This window comes from Bombus vosnesenskii, unplaced genomic scaffold (assembly GCF_011952255.1).
Source record: "Bombus vosnesenskii isolate JDL3184/JDL3185 unplaced genomic scaffold, Bvos_JDL3184-5_v1.1 scf7180000016262, whole genome shotgun sequence".
Taxonomy (NCBI): Eukaryota; Metazoa; Arthropoda; class Insecta; order Hymenoptera; family Apidae; genus Bombus; species Bombus vosnesenskii.
This window is the reverse complement of record NW_022884331.1, coordinates 865,307-885,082: the sequence shown is the minus strand read 5'-3', so window position 1 is coordinate 885,082 and position 19,776 is coordinate 865,307. Positions and strand designations below refer to the sequence as shown.

At 33.7% G+C, this 19,776-nt stretch overlaps 1 protein-coding gene across 5 annotated transcripts in view; it reads left to right on the top strand.

Annotated features, from left to right (window-relative positions):
* The window catches only part of LOC117241922 (GRAM domain-containing protein 2A-like), an 82,345-nt gene that overhangs the window by 53,921 nt on the left and 8,648 nt on the right, over positions 1–19,776 (top strand). For all 5 annotated transcript variants that reach the window (XM_033508199.1, XM_033508197.1, XM_033508198.1 and 2 more), the window contains one exon: positions 17,163–17,336. In XM_033508199.1, the coding sequence (XP_033364090.1) occupies positions 17,163–17,336 (174 nt within the window). The remainder of the gene's footprint in view (positions 1–17,162; positions 17,337–19,776) is intronic.

Sequence of the window (19,776 nt, the reverse complement as noted above, 5' to 3'; positions counted from 1 at the left end):
TTAGAGCCACAGGAGAGATAATATGTTGTTTTTCAAGTAAACAATACATAATAATAAAGATAAGATAATGTCAAGTGAAAATAGTTTTATACAAGCGATGAAACTTAAAAGTCTACTTCACGATGGTATTTAATCAAACAATAGAGTTTCTTTTGTGTTGATTCTTGTAAAGAATCCAAGATCTCGATCAGAGATGCAGTGTTCTTTATTGATTTAAACAGTTTTAACAATTATACATTGCTACATGCAATGGATATCACTGCATTAATCTGTTCAGTTATTAAGCATTTCAATTTACCGTCACGAAAACTGTTATTCATATACGTGTCAACACGTATGTACACAAAGATAGATATCGTTATCATCCGATATCATAGTATGATATTATCGATGAACAGTGAACACCTACTGCGTTATCTTGTCATTACGTTTACTCCTTCCAAATTTCGCATCATCAAACAGGAAATCCTCGATAATTACCTGTTTCGCGATATTTGATACTCGTGCGTACGCGGAAATTTCACACTGCGGATGAACCGCGTACGAAACTGTGTCTCCATAGAGATGTTGTAACGACTGCTCTTTCACGGTTCGTTGTTTCCTGTTGCGTTAATTAACGTGAAATCTTATACGATCACGGTGTCGACACGCGTGTTAAGCATCCGTTGTATTATTTAATTCCTCCTCGCGAAAAAAGCGGACTTCTTTAACGCAGTATTGACGTCACGATTCTTTATTTACACTGATTAACTTGATGGATGTAGAAGTAAAGTGGAGAAATAACATACGAATCCTATTTATCCGTATGGAATGATAAATTAACAGTGTTTCGTAGAAACACGGTAGAATCTCGATTGAAAAAGCTTTGGACATTAATTAATGGAGCATTTAGGGATGATAAATGGATGGTGTAAAAGCAACTGAAGAACAAAAATCAGAATCGAAAGAAATTGTTAAGAAATCATCTGACCGTACCAACGATTCAGTAATTTTCTGACGAGCCTTATGATCGTGTCAATAAACTTTTCTCATGGTCCAGCCAGATTTAAATAGCGTTAAAAGCTATAAGAGCGGTGTATGGATGGATGGTTCTCTATAAAAGGCGAGATAAAATGGTTTGTTTAGACGATCATCGAGATCGAGAGCGCGTATGCAAGGCGTTAAATCTTTTAATCCGGCAGGATGCGTGTTAACTGTCTCGCACAGAGCCGGCAGACACGTTCGTGACGTTGAATGCGGGGATCATTGACCAACCCGGAGAACGTTTTGCATGTTACATATAGCAAATATCGATAACTTGTTATCGCGACATCTGGGGCTGACGGTAACGGTAGTATTTGGTTGGCAACTAAATGATTGCGGATTTTGTCATTAGGTGGTATTGATAAAATCCGCAATCATTTAGTTGCCAACCCATATATATACAGGGTGGTTGGTAACTGGTGGTACAAGCGGAAAGGGGGCAATTCTACGCGAAAAAAGAAGTCGAAAATATAGAATAAAAATTTTTCGTTTGAGGCTTTGTTTTCGAGAAAATCGACTTTGAGTTTTCGCTCGGTACGCGTGCACTTTATCACGTCTCGTTATTTTTCTACAGTACATTTTCTATCTACAGTGAGATCCGTTATAACGTACCACAGGCGTACCGAGCGAAAATTCAAAGTCGATTTTCTCGAAAACAAAGCCTCAAACGAAAAATTTTTATTCTATATTTTCTATTCTATATATTCTATATTTTCTATTATTCTATATTTTATTATCTTATCAGCTGTAAAACACGTGTTCGTTGTAGCAACACTGAAGACCAGAGTTTTCTTATACCAGAGTATAAGGACAACTTGATGAACATAATGCGTCAACAACTAGTAAATACTCGGCGGGTTCGCTAGCTACGCTCGTAAAGGGCGTATGGGGTAGTAAGATGTCGCGAGTTCGAGACCACTCTTGGGCAAGCCAAGGTGGAAAACCAAATATCATCTTAGAAGTATATACAACGGGCAAGTGGGCCCCTCCCTTGCCTATAATGTTGTAGTGCTTTCTATGAGTGTTTGGGAAGTACCCCCGGAGAACGGTTTCACTCGTTGCTGAACTACACCTAGGCCCGCCCGTGGGGTTTTAGCCGATAAAAATTCGCGGGATTTCTCCACGTAAAAAAAGGGTTTTTTTTCTTTTTTTTTTTTAATTTTTCCATCGAGATAACGATCTACAGTGAGATCCGTTATAACGTACCGCAGGCGTACCGAGCGAAAATTCAAAGTCGATTTTCTCGAAAACAAAGCCTCAAACGAAAAATTGTTATTCTATATTTTCGACTTCTTTTTTCGCGTAGAATCACCCCCTTTCCGCTTGTATCACCAGTTACCAACCACCCTGTATATAGAGCAATCGTAAAATGATACGCAGGGAAAGATGATTTCTAAAAGTAGGTCGACAACGTGGAATAAAAGTTTTTATACAACGTCATCTTCGAGAAGATGGAATTCGAACACTTATTTAGTATAAATAAACTTGGTTAATTCTATATGCAGAATTCTACTTGTACAAATATGTTAAAAACGAGAATTCAAATTTATTCATTCATAGCGAGATGTGAATCATCCTTTTGTTTACTTTCATACAGGATATTGCTAATCTCGAATACCTTCCAGGAAACTTTCTAGTGATATCGATATCGATTCAATAAAAAATTACTGTTATCTAGGAGGCGTGTTCGTATTATCACTTTAGTTCCACTCTAATTGCAGTTGAAAGTTTAGCAACAACATAGTTCGAGTCCCATCTTCGATTGTAGACAGTTTGTTCCGTATGATTGGGACTTCCTTAAAAATTCATTATTTTATATGCGAGATTAACGTTAACGTCGTAGAACGCTTAATAATCTTAACATAACGGAAACAAAAACCTAATGGCTAGCATTTATTATGTAACAGCCTAATAATTGGCATGACACAGTAGTAATAAAAGATAATAATTAATCGTAAAAGCAATATTTCATTTTATATGAGCGATCCTTCCAACTAAACTTAAGAAATTTCCAATTTCCATAAAAGCAAAAAGCTAGCTTTTAATTACTAATTTAATATTCCTATATCAAACCTTAGGTAAGTATCTACTCAAGCAAACATAATCAAGAAAATTGTGTTTTTATAGCCACCTTGAAATATGCATCAACTTTACACGTAACAAGTTTCACCTAAGTACACGTACCACCTAATGGTATATACCTAGCAGTTAGATCATCAATTAATCAAAAATTAATCGTGTTGATAATTAAATCGTTAGGTGTATGGCCACGCGTTAGGAGACGGAAATATGTATTAGGTTGTCCGAAAAGTTTCTTTCGTCTTATAAAGAAATAATAGATGTTTTTTGTTTTATATTAGTTTACTGAATTATGCACGAACATAATAATAGAAACATAACGAAACAGATCATACCTGATTCGATAAAATAATATAAAAGAGAAATTGTTGTTCATCTATTATCGTCTTATGAAACAAAAGAAACTTTTCGGACAACCTAATACGTTTGTCAGAGTTTTGAGAAAGGGAATTTAGGAAGAGGTCTAACCTTTTGGGAACAGGAACGGAAAATAGCACTCGTCGGAATTTCAACTTGAAATATCGAGCCGCGTATAGTGTATAGAGGTCGAGTGTCTGCACGTGCTAGATCCACGTACAGTAAGTGCAAAAAGTGTTTATGCATATCTATCTTTTTTTCTTTTAACACTAATATTACCGACAATTTATTGCGTAATAGTATAATTAAAACAACTGCGCCACTATATCTTGCATCTGTCGCATACAGACTATTCTCAAACGTATTCTGATGCTATATTTTTGATTCTTTTAGTATATACCTTAATTACAATTATTCGAGTCTTTGTTATTATTTTGCATATATTGTAATGCGATAAAATTGTTTTTTAAAAATTATTTTTCAATTATTATTTCATTCCTATTGCGAATTACTGTACGCACCTGACATGCTTTATAAGAGGACTCGATTATTTAAAAAATTGTAGAAAGATCGTTACACAAGTGCTACAGGTAATATTGAAATAATTAGATCAGATAAGAAATTCAATCTTTTTAGCTTTCCTTTAAAAGGTAATCAATATCGTTTTTAGTCGTTAATCTGTTATTTAACCTATAGCACTTATGAGCGATAGTATATACAGAAATACCTATAATTGAAATTACAGCTATTTTGTGAAGTGCTTCTTTTATTTTCACTTATCGAAGATGAGTAATCCTACTTTAAGATGCAGATCAATTCGAGCTTATTCAACGACCACCCAAAGGTCGATATCAAATATTTGTTTTGCATCATACGTTTATCTATCAGGAATCCCTATGGCTGTCGCTGATTCATTCCGGGAAATACCTTTTAAACTGGTCGGTTAAGAAGGCTTTGCTTTTTAACTTTGAACATCAAAATCCTTATCGTGCCGATTATCAGACAATGTTTTCGGAAGCTTTTATTTTGGATAGATCATCGGTTGAAATAATCTGATATAATTTCTGTAATTCTAACCGATGAATCATCTATGTTAATGTTTGATTTTCTACGTGCCATGTGTTTCTGAATATCTATACTCATAAATAAACGAATACAGTTAAAATGATAATATAATGATAATAAATAGATACATATATTACGTAGATTATACGTAATTATTAGAATTCTGCGAATGTTCATGCAAATTTTCGTTTTTATGAACACAATTAAAGAATTGAGAACTAGTAAACGGAGGCTTGTTCTGTTAGCTGGATATTATAATAAGTATCATAACTATATTCATGCGCATAATGTGTATGTATTGATCTATGTAATTGATTCACATTTGTAAAAATAGGAAAGCTGAAATCTATTATTTTAACAAATTTGGTAGTTCCAACGTTAGCTTGCGAAGAAAATTTCGCTACTGTTGAATTTGTGATAAATATAAAAATGTTAAAGTAACAGAAATCATGGTTTATCTAATTTCTAATCGAAATAAACGCGTGAAATTTCATGATTTATAAAATATTATTTTATGATTTATCAAAATCTTTGTTTGCTAACAGAGATTGAAAAACTCGATTGAAAAAGAATGTTCATTTTCGTAAGTCAAATGGCATTTGATTGTCAAGAATTCGTACATACAGGTAAGCACTTCGAGTGAATTATGTAAAATTGATACTTCTCGTAAGTGGTAGCAACCGATTTAAGATTAAACCTTACGTTGTTAGCTAAAAGTAAATGTTATTAGTTTAAAGATTTCATTCGGTGTTACCTAACTCTTACGTGACAAGTAATACATTTTACGAGCGTGATAAAAGCGTTGTGAATATTGGAACAGTTTCTCAGAATTGCATAATTGTGAGATATATGTAACGGTATCGACGAATGATAATCGTAAATTTTATTACTCAATCAGATATTTTATGGTGGTATAGAAAAAAATAAGCGATATTTCTTAACCTAGCGTAACTAAAACCTTTTTTTTGAGATTCAAAGTTTATTGAGTCCAAGAATACAGTTTTAGGTACATTATTCACAATAAACGGTGAATTTTTGTAATGGTATGTTAGCCAAAGGTACCGATACGCGGCGATACGACGTTGCCATGCTGTATTATGTGTCGGAGCTTTACATTTTTCGTTGTATGATACAATTTTTAGGTTTAAGCCGCTGGGGAGCGGAGCTTTTTTTTTATTTTTTTCTGTTCTGAAAACTCGGTCGCAAAACAGGACGCTTCGGTAGTTTGCTTTTTGGGTGCTGTGTAACTTTGGGGAGGGGTGGGATGAGAGGGAGGGGGGGGGATGAGAGGGAGGGGGAGGGGTGGGATGAGAGGGAGGGGGAGGGGGATGTCAAATAGGATTATTTACAAATATTTACAGTATTTACATTTTACACCTGTGTTATGCGGTGTCAGAATTGAGTTCTGTCGGTTTAATATTCTCTCTTATTTTATTATGGGTTCTGAATCCACCAGTATTTTTTTGTGTTTTTTCTATGTTTGTCTTTGGTGCCTTTCCGGGGGAGGGCCATGTTGTATCTCCATCTGGGGTCTGCGGTCTGTCCATTTATGTTTTCTTCGTAAAGTATGGTTTTGATCCCTATTCTTCTACATAACTAGAACCTTTAATCTTTGAAATGATCGTCGAGGTAAGAACAAGAAGGCGGAACACATGTATTCGATGTTGAAAGATACATAAAACATTTAGAATACATAATAAAGTTTGAACAAAGATCAGCGTGAAAATTCATTGCTGTTTCTAAAATGATATGGTAAAATATGATAAACAGCTGGTTTAACATGTGGTTATTTACATAATTACACAATTTTTTCAAAATAATAATTCACATTCAAGAGTATCGTTGAATAAACGAAACAGTAGATAAATAATTTATAAACAAGCAATAAATAATTGAATTTTTATTCCTATTGAACTTTGCAATAAAAATCTAGATCGCGAAATATAACTATACCTACCACTTTGCCAGATTGCAAATTTCTATGAATTTATGAGTTTAAAGGTGAAGTTTGTAATTTTTTTTTACTTCGATATTGAGTAGTTTTTTTTTTCGAAATTTATTTCTCTATTCAAAAGTTTGACGTTATAATAGTGCAAAAATAAAGAAAGAAAAAGATGCGCGAAGTCATGAACAAACAAAAACTGATACTTATTTAACATCACAAAGTATTGCAAATGCGTTTAGATCTATCCGTAGATAAACAAAAAATTCTTAGCGTAAAGCGTGAAATATCTCACGAATAACGAGAAAAAATTTAGGATTTTCACAAACATAATGGCGCAAGAGCGAACGAAAATAACGTGAAACGATGGAATTTTACAGGATTTGGTCGTAAACCTTTAATTCTCGATCGTTATCGATTTAAAGAGTATGAAAAAAAAAATGTCGGTTCCAGGGGTTCGCCGATAAGCTGCTCGAGATAAGACGAACCCAATGGGAAGACAAAGCGTGCATAATCGACGCGTTCGACAGCTTTCTCCGAGACAATCGACGAATCGGTGTCGAATACATTTTCGCTCCTTTTTTCTTCAGTGTTTGCGATCGATTCGCTGACCTCGGAATGCAAATGAGAAACAGGCAGAAGAGATAGGCGTCGCACATCTACGTTGAAAACTCAGCGGGACTTTTTAATCTCTCAGCGAGGACGTCAGCCGTATAAAACGACGTGCCGACGAATAAATACGACCTGTAAGTCAGTTTACACGATAACAGCTCGTCCCCTTGTTTCATCGCCCAAATTCAGTTGTTTTCATTCTTCTTCCCGCGTGTAAATTATGCGGCCGTGTTCGTCGTAATAGCGCAACGAAACACGCTAATTGCCTATCCGAGAATAAACCGAAATTGTAAAATATGTTTCTTTTCTGTACGCAGCTTCTGTATCGAGATAATCGATTTTTAAAAATCGTTCGTTGTTAAGGTGCGTAGAAGTTGTATAATTTCTTGAAAATGTCTTAATTCGAAGATTTTATTCAATTAAAATTACATTCTTTAACAGTAAAATACTAAATGCTGGGTCAATTTACACTAAACTGTGCGAAGGATTTTATTTTTTAACATTAAGAACTGAAATAAGAAGTTTCTCAAACGCGTTGTTGCTTCCTTCGTCTCGTACAAATTTCTCAAAATTACGTCAAAGTAAAATATTACGATTCTTAAAATTCTAATTTCTGAAAGTATCGGAACGTTTCGATTTAATTATCGATTCTAATAATCCAGTAATACACTGAATCATATTCATATTCAGAATTGCATAAACAAAATCTAGTTAAAAATTAAACGTACATTTACGCGAAGTTTCAAAATAGATCGTCTCGAGAAAGAAGCTTTGTAGAAAAATGATTTGCGTATTTCATAATTTCGATTTACTTTCACATAGGAAGTTAGCTAGTGCACATTTGTAAATAATGCCATTATTGATCTAATTAATACTCTCACACATGATATATGCAAGATCCTCGATCCTGCACGCGTCTGAAAAGTCAGTCAAAATTACGATCGTCGGAAGATCCCAGACCAGCACCCTTCGTACATACGCTCGTTTAATCATCGTTCAGATAAGCGTGAAGTATCATTGCTCACAATCAGTCGTGAGCGTCGCATTGAACGGGGATGAATGCAAATGATGCACGTCTCTTCAGTCCTGTCACCGTTTCAATGTACACCTAGACGAACCTGTTTCCTCGCACGTGACCGAGAATAATTAATTAGCAGAAGATTCGTGTCCCTGAATAAGATCGTTCGCGATCAATTCGAGACGCGTTTATGTCAAGTTGTTCGTAAAGATTGTAGCCTTCAGTTGTTTTTAACAACCGATGTTAAGTGGAACTCCTCAGGTATATGTTACACGAATGTAATTATATTTTCGTTCGTAAATGCTTTTATATAAAATTATTATTGAAACCTGATTATTGAACCAATTATATAATTAAGTAAATAATATAATTGGTCCAATTTACTAAGAGCAAAGGATTAATCCATCGAAATTTTGTATTTATGCAGAGATAACGATTTAGTAAAAATAATCGTAATACTTTGGTATCTGGAACTAAAGAAAATAAATCTTCCTAATTTTTATTTAGTTATTATTTGGTAATTAGAAAAGCTTATTTTAGTATTTTTACTGTACTTGAAATAAAGAAATAGAAAAATTAAAGAAGAAGGAACAGGATCGAAACACCAAAGACTAAGACACGAAAGATATATAGTAATCTGTATAATAAGTAAGATTTAGGTTTAAGGAATAAATTAAATGTAATAAGGGCGTATATACGCAAAAAAATTGTAATAGGCGTAAGTCTGGATACAATAAACGAATACAATGCGATACAGTACAATACCTAAAATTATGAAAGTGGAATATTTTGATTTAATAATTAAAGCAGTTATTTTAAATATGTCGGTACTTAATTGCAAAACTGCTTTGGGAACAATGTAACGCTGTGACAGCGAAATCAGTCAAAGGCAGCTCGCGAAACAAAAGATAAAGAGGAACATTTCGCAACGTGTCGTTTACTATTTAATCCAGAGGACAGTCGAATCGTATCCGGATCGATCTGCCTATCATTCGCGGGCATCTCGTCGCGACGCCACGTTATGCACGATCTGTTTTCAGATGATGTCGCTACGAGACGACAACACATCATTCGAATAAGGCACGATGAATTGCATTTTGTATCGGGCGGTACGTTCATTACTTGGCGAGGGTCGCGAGAAAATGTGCACATGCGAATCCGTATGTACATATGGAAATAGACGACCGTGTTTCATACAGCCAACTTGATGCATTGGTTTGCTTCGGAAATTCGAGATACCGAAGGCAATTTGAAAAAGAAAAATTTCAAGAAATATATCATTGTTGGATAAATTCAGACATTTCTCGTGTTAGTGACTTTTGCCGATTTTTTAAATATCGTGCTTCATACTTTAGACAATTTTTCATCCTTTTCAACAATTTTTTAAACTAATTCTTCTACTGTGCACTATACGCTATTTTCTGTTCTACTATACACTACAGTTAAAAAATTATGCGTTAATAAATAATAATTATATTTTATTATCACGATATTCGTACGTTGAACTTTCAAGACCCGTTTGATGATGCACTATTTCAGTAAAAAAATATTTTGTAGAATATATTAAAACTATTGCAAATGCAATCATAATTTTGTATCTCTCAAACACAGCCTTAATTAAAATGTATTTCATGCTTTGTTCACAAGCTACAAAGTAATATTTTTTGTGCTACAAATTGTACTTAGGGCGCGGTCTACGAAATCTAAACTATCAATTCGCATTCTGCGTTAACCTAATCTAAGCCCTGTAGAGTATGTTTGAGGTCAATGAACTACATAGCATTCAACGAAAGCTACCACTGAAACCAGCAGTGAATTCGCATACAGTATCGAACGAAAGTTACCGTGTGGTAATCGATGAACTCAGGTGCCTATGTAGATATATTCGAAAGAAATGCAGTTTTATACAATTTATCTTAGTAGAAGCAAGAAATTTAAATAGCAAGCTAGACATTCGTGTTTCAAGCAATCGGTACTTTATTTTCCGCAAATAATAAGTTTCGAAGGTTGAGAAAAATAGAAAAGCACATTTTTCTTTTAATCTTTTACACGCAATACAAATAAATTAATTAATTTAATCTGTCGTAGGTTTCGTTAATGATGCAACTATGAATATTTTTAAATTGAATGATATTTTCGCATTTTTTGAGCGTTTATAACATAGATTAACAAAAGCCAAGTAGCATAGATTTCTTATTATGCATTGTTATAATATTAAAAAGTTGTACAAATTTTATGAGTTTCTTTAATTCAAATACATACATTAATTAAGTGATTTGTATGCATTTATAAGAAATTTGTAGGTACAACAATAAACAAAATGCAAAAGATATTAAAAACTATGCGAGATATCTAAAATATAATACTCGTTATAATATTTAGAAAATGTGATTGTGTATAAATATCCGCACTCTGGTGGTTCTATTGTATGCACTTGGCGTGTTTAAATATGATTTAACAATTTTCAAGAATTTGTACTCTATTCGTTCTTATCTACTTTAACTAAAGATAGACCACGTATGTTGTTCATCACTTGCATAGTCTTACTACCGTAGAACAATGAAAATCGTTGAAAATTGAAAACGCTTAATTTTAGAGTAAATTGTCTGCGATCGGTTAAGAAAATTTAATGAGCACGCGGTATCCTGGGTTTTTCGCGATATTCCTCGCATAGCGGTCGTTGCACACGAATAACAGTCGTGTAATCGAGCCATCGGATGTACATCTGTGGCGAAAACACGCAAAATGAACAAGCTGGAGGACACGCATGCAATTAGATTTACATAATTACACGTGTGTGCCACCGGTTTGTATCTGATTGACTTGGAAAGTTGAATTTCGAAACCGAGATCCCCATTTATGTCCCTCTTTTTCTATTTATATTTCTCTTTCCACCTGTAATTAAATGAATCTATTTCAAGCGGACACGTAGTCGTGTAACCCTTTTACAGTAGCATGCAGAATATGTAATTTATGCTTTTTGCTATTCGTGTTAGGTTTAATATTTTATACATTACGACGATATTTTCTTGTATAAATCTGTTTTTCTCGGGAAAATATTTGAAATGAATATCATTTTCTTTCAACACTGTCGTTCACTTTGCTTCTTTTCTCTTCATATATTTTCTTCGCGAATTTTTGAACACTGTATTCGAATATACAAAAAGAAAGTCAAATTTAAATATATTGAATATTAATACTCTATAATATAACGCAATAAGTAATAGTAATATAATATGTATATACAGGGTGGTTGGTAACTGGTGGTACAAGCGGAAAGGGGGTGATTCTACGCGAAAAAAGAAGTCGAAAATATAGAATAACAATTTTTCGTTTGAGGCTTTGTTTTCGAGAAAATAGACTTTGAATTTTCGCTCGGTACGCGTGCACTTTATCACGTCTTGTTATAACGGATCTCACTGTAGATCGTTGTCTCGATGAAAAAATTAAAAAAAAAAAAAAAAAAAACCCCTTTTTTTACGTGGGGAAATCCGGCGGATTTTTATCGGCTAAAACCCCACGGGCGGGCCTAGGTGTAGTTCAGCAACGAGTGAAACCGTTCTCCGGGGGTACTTCCCAGACACTCATAGAAAGCACTACAACATTATAGGCAAGGGGGGGGGCACTTGCCCGTGTATATACTTCTAAGATGATATTTGGTTTTCCACCTTGGCTTGCCCAGGAGTGGTCTCGAACTCGCGACATCTTACTACCCCATACGCCCTTTACGAGCGTAGCTAGCGAACCCGCCGAGTATTTACTAGTTGTTGACGCATTATGTTCATCAAGTTGTCCTTATACTCTGGTATAAGAAAACTCTGGTCTTCAGTGTTGCTACAACGAACACGTGTTTTACAGCTGATAAGATAATAAAATATAGAACAATAGAAAATATAGAATATATAGAATAGAAAATATAGAATAAAAATTTTTCGTTTGAGGCTTTGTTTTCGAGAAAATCGACTTTAAATTTTCGCTCGGTACGCCTGCGGTACGTTATAACGGATCTCACTGTAGATCGTTGTCTCGATGGAAAAATAACGAGACGTGATAAAGTGCACGCGTACCGACCGAAAATTCAAAGTCGATTTTCTCGAAAACAAAGCCTCAAACGAAAAATTTTTATTCTATTTTTCCGACTTCTTTTTTCGCGTAGAATCACCCCCTTTCCGCTTGTACCACCAGTTACCAACCACCCTATATAGTAACTAAGAGATCAATGTAGGAATAAATCAAAGTGTAAGAAATTAGAAATAAGAACCCAATGTTCTCCTTGCAATAGGAGATATAAGTCTAAAGTAAAAATAAAATTAAAAAGATATGTTGAAACTGAACATTTAAAAGCTACATTTTAATAATATGTAGTATATATAATATTCATGCCAGATTATGAAACACGAAAAAGTAGCAGGCTTAAATAAAAAATTCTGTTTTATTTCATTCAAACAATTAAAATAGGTGTAAGATCAGTATCATATTTCTCATATAAAACATCTCAGCGTGTGAATTAGTAAATACGATAAATTTATGTTACAAACTTCGTCGTTAAATTTTCTTTAAATACAATGAAAATTGCTCGATAGAATATCATAGAATTCAAGGTATAATCTTTTATGAAGGTTAATGAAAGATCATGCAAGGAACGTCATAAAATATTTAAAACATTTGCATAGGTATAAAAGACTAGTTTTTAATATCGTTTCTTTTGGAAGAATTTTGCATATTAGCATAAATGTCATTTTTCCTCAATCTTGAACGAAGTCATTTATGTGCAATGAATTAATTGAATAATTGATTCATTTATCTTATCGTTGAAAGCAATACTTTTTTGAATTTATAATTTATTATGACCGCGTTATATTTCGTGATAAGCTGTGTTTCTCATCATCTTCTGATAACTTCAGGCGACTACCATATAATTATCAGTCACTCTACTATTACTTTAGCGTTTATGTCCTTCGAGAAGTATTCACAATGATGTGCACCTGTCGTGTTTTAATAATGCACAAAGTACGTTATGGCGAATAGAAGATTATGTTATTGACATTGCAAAGATATAATAAAAACATAGAAGTTCTAGGAAGCATTTACGTATGTGTGACATCCACGTGGCATAAGATAATGATTAATGACCGAGTGATCATCAATTCTGTATACGTACGTTCATATTTCTATTGGTGAACTTTATACTACAAATCTATTCATTCAATGATATTCATGTCTATTGTATCGATCGATTTAATTCCAAGTCAGGATATAGTATGAATATTTTCTACAAGAATAAAAAAAGAAAGGTTTGAAGATCTTTTACCGTAAATTTAAATCTTTCATAAACTTCAATATCCAAAAAGATATCTTTGTAATCGCATTTATTTCACTCTAATTTCCCGCTATAAATAAAAATTTATAATATTAATATAAAACGTATCTTAAATGTATCCCCAAAAAATAAAAATTAAGAATTGTAAATTAATGATGACTTACATATAAGGCTACTTTTTGCATCAAAATTCAAATTAATATCTGTACTGGCAAATGAAAATTCTTTTTAAAAGAATACATATAGTCGAGAGATCGTGTGATCGCGATATCGTTTCGTATATAATATTTATAGAAGCTATAATTTACTAGAAACTAGAGCTACTCTATACTGTCCAATGAGTTGAGCCAGAATAAGTAAAGACAACCGGTCTCGTGATAGTGAATTATGATCTGACGGAAGGCTTCCTATCATTGCAGAAAATTTGCTCAATTTAGCTTGACAGATATATGATCGCCTCGCTTACGAGATTAATAAAAAAAAAAAAAAAAGAAGGAAAGAAGGAAAGAAAGAAAGAAAGAAAATTGACAACTTTCTATTTTACATGTATGTCACAATTGTGAATTGATCCTGATTCAGAATGCAAGACAATTGCGGTATTATTTCTAAATCGATTATCTTATCATTACGCGCTTTTAGGTGGTCTCGTGAAGTTTGTAGGAACGTATGATAGTGGTATACGATTCACGTTCTCTTTTAAAACATGGTTACGCCTCTTATTGATGCGTAACACGGCCGACCTTTTGGGACGGTGCCAGCCATTTCGTACATATGTATTTCCTGCGAAACGGTCAAGTGGCTAATAGAAAAATGTTTCTCCTGTTCCGCGATGAGACAGCTGAGCAACTATAGCGTTTCTTCCGAAACAAATGAGATCAGTTGTTAAATTCAGTTATATTTCGGTTATGAGAAACTCGTTAAAATTTATGCACATTATAAATATTTTGTACATCCAATTGTAGTATTTATTCATGAAACGAAAATAATTTCACAAGTAACTGAAGCAACTATTGTTCAATATAAATTTTTGTATCGATAGATTAAGGGGCATCGTTGCGTTAACATAACGTATTATTTGTAATTTCTTTTTAGTCAATTTACATCATTAAAATCTAGTGGATTCTTATTATGATTGTAAAAACAAATTCCGAGAATTTGCTCAATGTTTTGCTGTTAAATATGCAATATTTTCCATTGAGAAATAAAGGTACGTGGAAATATTGTATGTAACGGAACAAAAATCGAAAGTTTTCGAGTAGTTTTATAATTACTAGACACAGTGTACGATACAGTAGACCAGAAGAAAAATATGTTCCACGTAACTCGGTCTAACTCGTAAACTTCCACCGCAATTACACAGCGTTTAAACAGCTGTTAGTTCAGTTCCAGAACTTTCCGTCTAAACCTTTACTTCCGGTTTCATTGTTCTCTGTTATTTTTCCCATACATACCTACCGCGGAATCAATCAACGCGATACACGTTTGCTGTATTACATCCATTGCAAGGGTATAGATTCCTCCTACCATGGATTACTAAGTTCTAGGTTATAATGCGTTTATTAACTATTAAAAAGGTCGAAAGGACGTATCGGAGTTACACGTTGGTCTTCCCAACCCTCTAGTCAGTCTGATTTCCCGGCTGGCCCGTGGCGGACTCGCGCACTCGTTGCTCTTCAGACTCTTCGGCTTCCCTTGCTTTACCACGATAAAATCCACAAATTAAATTCTTCATTGGCCACAACTAAGAGTCGACGAATCTTCGCGATCGCATCGTTGCTTAATTTTCGATTCACGGACGTAGTTCGTGGAGAATTTAAAAAATAGGACAATATTCGTTTCTTGGAAGATATGAGTATCTTCTTCATCGCTCGACTGGCCTTCAGCTCCTGGGGAGCAAGATTACGATCCACGGCTCGAGTGATTTTTAAGAAACATCGATACCCGCGTGGTTTCTACTGATTTCAATCGGATTACATTGGATTACATTGAACACATCGAAAGTAACGTTTCCGTAGCTGTAAAAGTTTGTTATCGTCGCTGGTCGATGATATTTTATCCGACGTTCCTTATTAGCTGATTTCGAATCTAAAAGGATTTAGAAATTAAGAAGTTTCTTTCGGAAATATTAACACTTTGAACATCTTTCGGTTCTCGTTTTGATCCCGGATCTTTGAGCAAATAAATAAGAAACTATTGTGTTTCTTTGATTCGCAGGTGTAGAAACAGCTGCTTCAAAGTTGCGTTAAATTTAACTTCCACTTTGTTACCGTGGTCGGTGCATCGATTGATACTTTCTTTAAAATATCTTGGTTCTTGTTCATTCGTCGTTTTATCGATACATCTGGTATAAAGTCTTCTCTCAATTGTCGAAAATATACAACGTGGTCGTCGAATTTGCTTTCCAATCTTTCCTTTCTCTCTCTCTCTCTCTCTCTCTCTCTCTGTTCCGGTTATCATTGGCTGCTTCATGAAGATCTCTTCGATATATATCCAGATGGACTTCGGTTCGTTACGATTTTTGGGAGAGTTGAAAATCGATATCGATACTGGATTCCCCAACCTGAAGAATTCATCTTACAGAAATAATTGCGCTGTAACTGAGCGGTAGAAAAAGAAGGATTGCACGATGGAGTTCGAAACACGCGCATTGATCGAGCTTTGCTTCTCTTCTGGCCCGATCACTAGAGCTAGGTATGTCGAGAGAATTTCTGCAATGTAAGAAAAAGTCTTCCTTTTAATTTTTCCATTAAAAAAAATGTATTTCTATCGTCATTGGATTGTAAATATCTATGTAAACTCATATTTTTACGGATACAGTTGAAAGAACAGGATGCTGCTTTCAACTTCTCAACCTTTGGCGTAAATATAAAATCGATTAAACTTACTATGCGATCATTGTTTAGAGGTCAAAATGACATTATTGAGGAAAAACGTTATCTGTGCTGGCGTTAACGTTAGATTAACATGTTATGAAATCACTGCAGAAGGTTGTCAATGATCGATGAACTTTCAACTCTTTGCACTCTGAGATTCAGTGGCAGGCGAAATACAATAAAGTACATGCAATTGACGATGAATGTCAGTCTATCGTTTGTAGTCGTCTTTAGTTATTACACTTAGAAACTTAAGTATATATTTTTAAAGCAATTAAACGTTATGAGTTTTAATAAAATTTGTCTTAAAAGGTAGTTACAGTATTAAATAGTAATATTGTTAGACTTTTTATTTGGAAAAAAATATTTTGAGTTTAAAAGAATTAGTTTAATCATCGAATTGATAAATTAATCGTTATGTAATAAGATATCTTTATTATAATTTCTTCTTTAATTATTACACTTAGAAACTGAAGTATATATTTTTAAAGCAATTAAACGTTGTATCTGAAATATAGCTTGTGAGTTTTAATAAAATTTGTCTTAAAAGGTAGTTACGGTATTAAATAGTAATATTGTTAGATTCTTTATTTGGAAGAAAATATTTTGAGTTTAAAAGAATTAGTTTAGTCGTCGAAATAATGTAATAAGATATCTTTATTATAATTTTAAAAAATTCATTCTTAGGAAATTAGCGAAAAATATGTCAGGTCCAGGAAGGATATATACAAAAAAAAAAAAGAAATACTAACAAATAATTAAATAATTAACACCCTGCCAATTGACTATTGATCTTTTTCGCAGTTGCTGAATGGATCTTATAAAAATTCTCGACTGAACGAAGCATTGATTGGTTTATCTGTATTTTTGCAGGTCTGCGGGGTCCATAGGAGCACGATCCGCGCCCAGCACGCCTCTTCAAGCAGCTCCTGGTGCGCAACAAGCGGGCCAGCAGTCGATTAGCGGTTCTCAGCTTACAGTAGCCGCTGCCAATAATTCGCAGCCACCAAGGAGCCCGAGCCACGCGGCCTTGAAATGTAACGACAGGTAAGTCCTCGATCTCCAATCAGTTTTTCCTATCCACATCACATATAACAGGGTAGGACAAGGTTATGTAGGTAGCTAAGCTTCGCATCTTAACACTTTCACAACAGCTGTGACTTGGACTGTCAGAGATCATGACAGTGTCCAAACCATAGAAAAATTATTGCAAAATGAAACAGGTGTTTGCGGATTGTTAAGGTTGCGAAGAAGGAAGATATGCGAAAATTAAAAAAAAAATGTAAATTTAAAAGGAAACATAACAGAATGCCGCAGGGAGGATAAGAAACTTCTATACGGAAAAAATCGTGCACTAGCCGATAACGAAACAAATAACCCAGTGTCCCGCCGTGAAAGTGTTAAGATTCGTCCTTGACTTTTGCATGGAATAATCAGACATAAAATGAATCAGCTGTTTGAAAAATCGAACGGTTGAAAGCTTATAATAAAAATGGTGTATAAAGAGACCAATTTCGTTATGTTGAAAGTTCATCTAATCATTTGTGATAAAAAGAAATATCTCACGGAGATAGTCACACGCGACTTACGTTGCATCTAAATTAAATACCTGTGAGGATATTTACGAATTATTATTTTTTTCATTCTTGCCTTTTACCGGTTTTCTTTCGATTGTGCGACAGCGTGAATGGAGGAGAAATAAATCAACGACCTGAATATTTTAATTGAGATTAAAATTGATGGGGATTCGACCCTAGATTCTTCATTCATCGAATAACCTATTGAGCCAATTGAGTGTTTCCATTCAATTAATTCTTGACTTGGTAGGATGCTTTTTCGAAAAAGCCGTTAAACTCCTTCCTTTCTTTGACCTTCGATCTTCCAATTATAAAATTCGTTAACCCTTTATCTTAAGCTTAAATATTCCACGCACCTGTAAATTTTCAGAAAACATACACCAACGATCCAAGTGATTTGTTATTATCAAACAAAGAAAAAATAAAAATTCATAATCCGAATCTATAATTTTTAGTTAGTTTATACGCTCTTCTTCCTACGTGTTCCATTCAATCTTTTTAACCCACATTTATGCGAAGGCAAATGGTTGGCCTTGACGAATGGGGTTAAGACAATTATACCAGCTGACCAATTGTGGACCGTGGTTTGTAATATGCTATTGCATAACGTGGCCAAGTGTAGCTAGTTTATTGGAAACGTTTCTGGAAGTCGTCAAACACAGTTAATCCTACTTCCGCAAATGCAAATCAAAATTTATCGACGATGAATTAGTTCTTTATGTTTATTTAATGCGATACGATCGCGCTATGAATAACATTTATTGTCGTGTATAAAGTGCGATAATCTTTACGGTATATAATCTAAAAACGGCATTCAATCTTTATACCGAATTATCTAATTCGTAATCGATCAAATCAAATATTGGAAACGATACATGGTATACATACATTTTCTGTCAATTTTTGATAGTTGAAACTATTCTATGAGCGTTAAAATCTTTTATTTTTATAGTGAATTAGCTGCCCAAAAACAATTAAACGTAATAATTAAATTACAAAATAATATATATATATTTTGTCAAAATTAAAAAAATGAAATTCTTGCCAATTAATTCTCGAAATAATTGCCAATTGTACATAATCATGTACATAAACGAATCACGTTAAGATAAGTAACAACGATAGTTCTGATACTTCTTCTGTCTGTTATGCATTGAATGCAATCAACCTTTACTACATTTCGTACCACGCCGGAAGTAGAACGCTAAAAAGAGTTCTATCTATGAAGAGAAACTAATTGTTTTCGCGATCGTCTAGGCTTAACGTAGATTTCCAGGAATTGTTAGTTCCTCTAGATAACGTATCACGAGATATCGAGACACCTGTTCACATAAGAACGAAGTGTGAAAAGCAATACGTTATTTCTGTCACACCTGCTTGATAACAATTTCGAATGAAATCGCTGCTATAATCGTTCTACGTTTTCGCAAGAAAAAAGTTTCTAGTTTGATAGAACTGCTATAATGTTTGCCTTTAAGCGCAATTCTTTATGGTACTTTTTAGTACCTTTTTGCGCTTTTATAAAAGTCATAGGCACAAATCAAAATGTCATAATCTATAATCTTGATTTCATAGAATATCTACGAATTATCTACGTCTATAATTTTCATTTTCATCCATAATTCAAAATGGCATATGAACAATATATATGTAAAATTATATGTACACATATGTATACATATACAATAATATATTATAGGAAATAATGCTTTATAGAGATATGATTATGATGAAAGACAATACAAAATTAATATTGAAAATTAATATTGATATTACATAGAAATAAGAAGTATATTAAAATAAATATTAATACAAGATGTGTTAAAATAGTAAATATTAATGGAGCAAATATTTTCATAGGCCACCAAGTGTCCTAAAACTTCGTAGAACTGACATTATTTGTAAAAAGG